Source organism: Python bivittatus, unplaced genomic scaffold (assembly GCF_059951505.1).
Source record: "Python bivittatus isolate LINGU-HERP-01145 unplaced genomic scaffold, Pbiv_v1 ctg000080_np1212, whole genome shotgun sequence".
Taxonomy (NCBI): Eukaryota; Metazoa; Chordata; class Lepidosauria; order Squamata; family Pythonidae; genus Python; species Python bivittatus.
Genome location: NW_028277035.1, coordinates 46,483,350 through 46,489,349, shown reverse-complemented (window position 1 = coordinate 46,489,349; position 6,000 = coordinate 46,483,350). Strand labels below are relative to the sequence as shown.

Here is a 6,000-nt window from a genome sequence, read left to right as displayed (position 1 = left end):
TGATTGGAGCACTTTATAAATATGGTAAATGAATAAATACGTATGGCTGTATTTCTTTTCTGACCATGTAAATGTTCTCATTTATGGTGGCTCCCAAAAGACTTCCCACAGACATCTCGTCTTAAAATAAATCTTTTCAACAACAATGCAAATACATGGAAGCATGGAGCCTGAAGGCTCTACAGAAAACTGTCAGACTTAACTTTCAGTCTGGCCTTTCCACTAATATCAGTTCTGAGTTTGTCGTGAAGTTTCACCAGCTGACAGAACCTGTAAAGCTGCCTCTTCCTCAGCATTTCAAGAAACAAGGACTATTCAGGCACTTTAAGTATTTCAGAGAAACATGCCTGCTTCTCTCATCTTTCCCCCATGACCATCTGTCCCAGTGAACTATTTCAGCAGAGAAAAGACTAGTGGGTACACAAATCCCCCTCAAGCTTCACAAAAGCTGAGCAAACTGTGGGCTAGCAGGAAAAGGCCTGTGATATCCTTGGGGGTGGCAGACCTGTCCCCTGATGGTCCACCCAATTCCCCAACTTAGCCAGTGGCAGGAAAGGACAGGAAATGAGTCCATGACCTTGGTTTCTTTTTCCTGGTGTGTTTGCTTAACCAGCTGTTTCAGCACACCCTGGAGAGGCAGAAGCTCCTGTTCTCTCTCTTTTTATGAAGCCCACAGAACAAGACCTCTTTGTCTCTAGGCCACAGGGCATGGAGGGCCAGGGCCAGGCCTAAGAAACCCAACATTTGCCCTTCCCAGACTGCTCATCAACCAGAAGCCACAGAAAATCACCTACCTGTTTGTGCCATTAAAAAAAAAAAAAAGGTGGGGGGGATATGTTGCTCTATAAATAAATGGAAAGCAAGCTGTGGCTGGGTGACTTTATGATCAAAAGTTAGATAATCATCACTAGAATTTCTGCACAAAGAGGCTTAAAACAAGAAATGGAGCTTCAGCACAGTCTGTGTTTTCATCCACTGAAACACAAGTGTTTGGCTTCAGCTAGCCTCTAGTTTTTGAGGGAGCATCTAATGTATTGAGTCTCTGGACTGCGAGGTTTACTACACAATGGCAACTTTAGCTTCTTAGTATCCCTCTCAGGTTAATGAAACCTGAACCAGTTCATGGTTTTCAAATCAAAATTTGAAATCCACAATTTGATGGGCTTAATTATGTTATTTCAGGTTCTGTTGAAGACTTCAACCTGGGGATTTTAAAATAAGGAATGGTATAAACCTTGTAAGTGAGCACAGAAATTGCCAGTCATGACTTTTGTGGCCATATTTATAGATGGGGTGGAACTGCTTGGACGTGTTACTTGAGGTGTGATCGTGCTTGGCATAGTGTGCACAGTTCTGTTTGCTACTTCTCAAAAAAGAAATGGAAAAAAAAAGGACATTATCAAGCTGAAAAAGGACAAAAGGCCCACATGATCAGGTGGTGAAAGCAATGCTACTGTTGGGAATGGTGTGATCTTTGGTGCTTTTGAGTTTAGAAATTGGGCTAGTAAAGAGGAGCAGGATACAGGTTTGTAAAATTACACGTATCAAAACAGATAGGTTTTCACTCTCTCATAAAACCCCAGGTCATCCAGGGAAGCCAAGAAATGCAGGTAGACAGACCAAAAAACAAAACAAAACAAAACTTGCAAACTATGGTATGTAATTCAATGACAACATTCACTTTTTCATGATGGACAATGGCCCCCAATTTGGGTTGCTTTAAAAATATATTAGAGAAAGCCATTGTGCTACAGAACCCCGATCTATGCAGCCTTTTCTGGCTCAGGTATAACCACTTCAAACTGCAACTGTGGGCTCATATCTTTAAGTGCTTCCCTACACTAACACAAAGTGCCTCCTTGGATGATATTGCAGCGAAAGCTACGCTAGCCTCCTGATATGCTGTCTAGATGGGGACTTCTTGCTTGCAGAAGAGAAGTAAACTTCCCTTGTCTCCAGACAGTGTAGGGTATGATAGTTGTAATCTGATACAACTGTAAGGGGAGGTTGGTATAGCCAGTTCAACCCCTTAATGGTACTTGATTAGAAAGTGTAATGTGTTTGGGCTTTGAGTCACAAAAAATCAGCTGGCGAACTTGCAAATTCAATAGCAAGGGGTAGAAAGATTAAAGCACGTGAGTGGGCAAGTGTGGAGGTAGATGGGTGAAAACCAACACTGTTATATATTCTTTAGCAGTAGAAGAGTCATAAACTTTCAGGAACAAGCATATATCCATCTCATTTAAAAAGCTGTTCTGGAGGGAGCAGTCCGTAGAAAAGTTGGCAATCCAAATCTGGGCCAGTGAGACAAAAGAGAACTCAGCCGAAGAGTGGGACTGAAGATGAAGGAGTCTTGAGTCTCCAAAAACAAAGCCAGTGTTTATTAGCTTGCTCTATCCACAGGAATCTCACATTACAAGCGCAATGTGGCTTTGCGCCTGACTTCATCATGAGGAGCTACTGCTCAGATGCCCCATATCTCAGGTTTTTGTTACATTTTTGATTTACAGCTATTTACAAGAGAAAGTATACTCACATCACTCAGACTGGCAGAGGAAGGGGGCCTGCTTTTAAGAGGGAGGGTGAATGAAGAAGGTCCTGTGTTTCCAAACATGAAAGATGAGCTCTTTTTGTTAACAGCAGGTGGCATACAGCCTCAGAGGAAAAAAAGATCACATATACTGCAGATTTCTGCAGTCTTCAGCTCTGCTGTGCAGACAGAAGCAGAAACAACATAGTTTCCATCATCCTAATTTACTTCAGCTACACATTTAGGGTAATGTGATAGCTCTGTGCAAGGTATTTTTCTATATGGGCTATGCTCAGTAATGGTAGTCCCCACGGCTTTGTGTAAATAGCCCCATATTAATGAGATCCATAGCCATAAGAAAGCATTTGTTTGCCTTGCATCAGTGCACAGACCATTGCAACTGGAAATTCAGGATATGCAGAACGCTGTAACTCAGCAGGTAGATGCCATGTAGATTACTTTTACTTTCATTCCCCCATGGAGTTATAGAAGATAAAAATCACGCCTGCACCAATGAAGCTAGGAGTCCAAGAGCCGAGAGAACCAAATTGTTTTCCAAGGGGACAAGTACATCCAGACATTCAATAAACACTATAGCAAGGGGGAAAATGAGGAAAGTGGGAAGACATTCAAGAGAGTTATTAAAATGTAACCTAAACTTGGCACATTCACCTTTTCACCCAGGAACCCTCCTCCCTCTTTGAACATGTTTATTTGATGGTGAGAAACAGGCAATCCGCTCACGTTCCCTGGCACTCTTTCCTTAATTACTATAATTTAAAAGAAGATTGAGAATCAAGAAAAGTTGGCTTCATTGCTGAAGACAAGAGAGAACAGTAAGGTAGTGGGCAGGCAATGATTCCATGCAATGGTTGCTTATTAATCCTTAGCCTGTTTTTCATAAACTCATATTATAATTAAGAGAAAGACAAACAGATCTCCCTGAATCTCCTTTTTCCTTTCATGCTTCCACCAGCCTGCCTTTTTCTTACATTGGCCATGCGGCCAGCTCAGTAACAGTGATGCTATAGAATTCTTCTGTGACTACTAGAACACCTGTTCCACTTCTCCTTGGTTTATATTGCTTTACTGGATGGGATGGTGGTATCATACTGAGGCTTTGGACTCCCTATGGGAAAACTGATACGAATACATTACTGTATATGACTAAGTTGGGAAACCAAGGCACCAATTCCTCCATGGGTAAGCAGAGCAGAAGCCAGATATCCGGATGGCCATGCACCGATGCTTTATCCTCTCTGCTACTTCCACTGCCACGCTGTCTTTGGTCTTGGAAATGCCTGATGCATGCACTACAGGAGAGTCGCTTTGGTTCATATGTACATTACATCTCCCTGGCATAACTCATTTGGATGTGGCCCTTGCGTCCATCAATGGTCAACTACTCAACCAAATCAGCTGCCTCTGCCCTCAGAGGCCAAATCCCATTCATCCTGGGAAGGCACACCAGCTGAAGCACTGTCAAATCAGAAAGTCATTTTTGAACTCCTAGTGGAATTGGCTTGTTTTCAGTAGCAGGAAGAGCACTGCGCGGGGCCATGCATAGATATCCTTGATGGAGCACTTCCTTCTTCCTCAAATAGCATAGGCCCCCTAAGAGCTGCAGTCTCCATAGCAAGTTTCCCTGGAGAGTCTCCCATCAATATGTGCTTTGAGGCAGAGAGATGTCTAGAAGGGCAAGAAAGTGCTTTGTAGGTGTGGCAGGGGCTTATATACACCTCTGGGTGTGTACTGGCAAGGGGAGTAGAACGGGGGGAATGCTTGGTGCCTGACAGCTGCCTTAAAAAAATGGAAAAGGAATGATTTCAGTGATAGCAACAGCAACATCTCAAATTTGCTGAGGATGGGCCAGCCTTAAAGGCCTCTGCCCCACCACTCTGGATCCAGAGAGCATTGTGCCCCACTGTGCTAAGACTATAATGGAGAAAGGGAGCTAAGGAAACAGTAACTTTGCCGTTGGACATCCTTGCAACTCTCCTTCCCTGGTTGGGGTCAGCTCTGCACTCTTGAGTTGAGAGGCAGAGGGAAGAGTTGCTTTTGTTCCCTCCCCTCCAAGATGTCAGTTCTTTTACAGTACCACAGATAAAAGTGGGAAGGAACAGCCAGTTGCCATGGGGGCGCCTCCAAGCTCTTTGCCGTCTCACACCCAGGCGAGACCCATGGATTATGTACAACCTACAAATAAATACTGTCTTGATAGGGAACAGAGTGTGGTGGTGTGAGATTTCATATATATATATATATATATATATATATATATATATATATATATGAGAAAATGGGGAAAATATAGAACTGTCATCACATAGTCCCTTTCAGCTGTCACTTTCATGTGTGCTGATCCATCTCTGGTTGGTGATTCCGACGGTTTCGTGGCTTCTTCTGGTCATGCAGCTCCTTGGCTTTGAGACCAGCCAAAGTCTCCTTGTGATTGGAGGCCACATGCCGCCAGTATCCCTGGCAATACTGATTGATGAGTCCCATCTCGGGCTGCGTGAGCAGCTGGACAAGGTCATGATACTGAGAGCTGAACGTGCCAGGCAGGCCGGCTCTCATGGCTGCTGCAGAGGGGACGGGGGCTTCTGACTGGAAGAGCACAGCATGGACAGTTTCACTGCTCAGTACATGCAGCTGCACTTTGGCCACGGTGTGCTTGAAGTTGTTCTCTGTGGCTGTGCAGGAATACAGGCCCCCATCTGAGAGCTGCAGGGACCGCAGCAACAACCCTTGCTCTGTCCTCAGCACCCGTCCTTCAGTGCGGAGCTATGGAAAGAGAAGCACCAGAGAAACATGGTTAGCAGAGGTGGATCGGCCAGGCTTGGAGATATTAGAACACAGGTTTGGGAAGAGACTAGCCACAGACTGTCGACCATGGTTGTCTTCCTGGAGTGCTTTCTGGCTTGTAGCCGTCTTGCTTCACAGTGCGCATTACTGTTTCCTCTTGCATCAGTTGTAGGATTTTAAAAATTTTTTACCACAGTCCTAATAAGCCAATAGCCAATCATGGTCAAGGGCCCAGTTTCCCATTCTTTTGCTCAGGAGCAAATGAGAGTATAGGAAGGGCTTGAGAAAACTGTTACCCATCAGGTGTGTTGGGAGGGGAGATAGAAAGCCCAGAGTGTATCATGGGACTCTCTATCCAGCTTTAGCTCAAATGGGTTGAGATTTTCTGAGCATAGTCCAGCATTCCCCAACCTGCCACTCTCCATGTTGACTACAACTCCCTCATTTCCAACCAGCCATGCCCAATGGCTGTGCAGTCTGAGATGAAGGAAGCTGCAGCCCAACTCATATGGAAAGTACCAGGTTGGGAGAGGCTGTCTTGGCTGGAAAAGCTCAAAGGCAGCTCTGCTCTTCGCTTCTGAAATATAGGAGCTTCCTGGATGGCTGCCAGTTAGCTAGTGTGAGAATTGTGTGTGCCTTTAGCACAGCTCTTTTTAGTATCCAGG

At 44.6% G+C, this 6,000-nt stretch overlaps 1 protein-coding gene across 4 annotated transcripts in view; it reads right to left on the bottom strand.

Moving 5' to 3' along the window:
* Positions 1-1,422: 1,422 nt before the first annotated feature.
* SEMA3F (semaphorin 3F) overlaps positions 1,423-6,000 on the bottom strand; it is a 141,696-nt gene continuing 137,118 nt past the window's right edge. For all 4 annotated transcript variants that reach the window (XM_088133997.1, XM_088133996.1, XM_088133995.1 and 1 more), the window contains one exon: positions 1,423-5,314. In XM_088133997.1, coding sequence (XP_087990123.1) covers positions 4,880-5,314 — 435 coding nt within the window. In that variant the 3' untranslated portion in view covers positions 1,423-4,879. The remainder of the gene's footprint in view (positions 5,315-6,000) is intronic.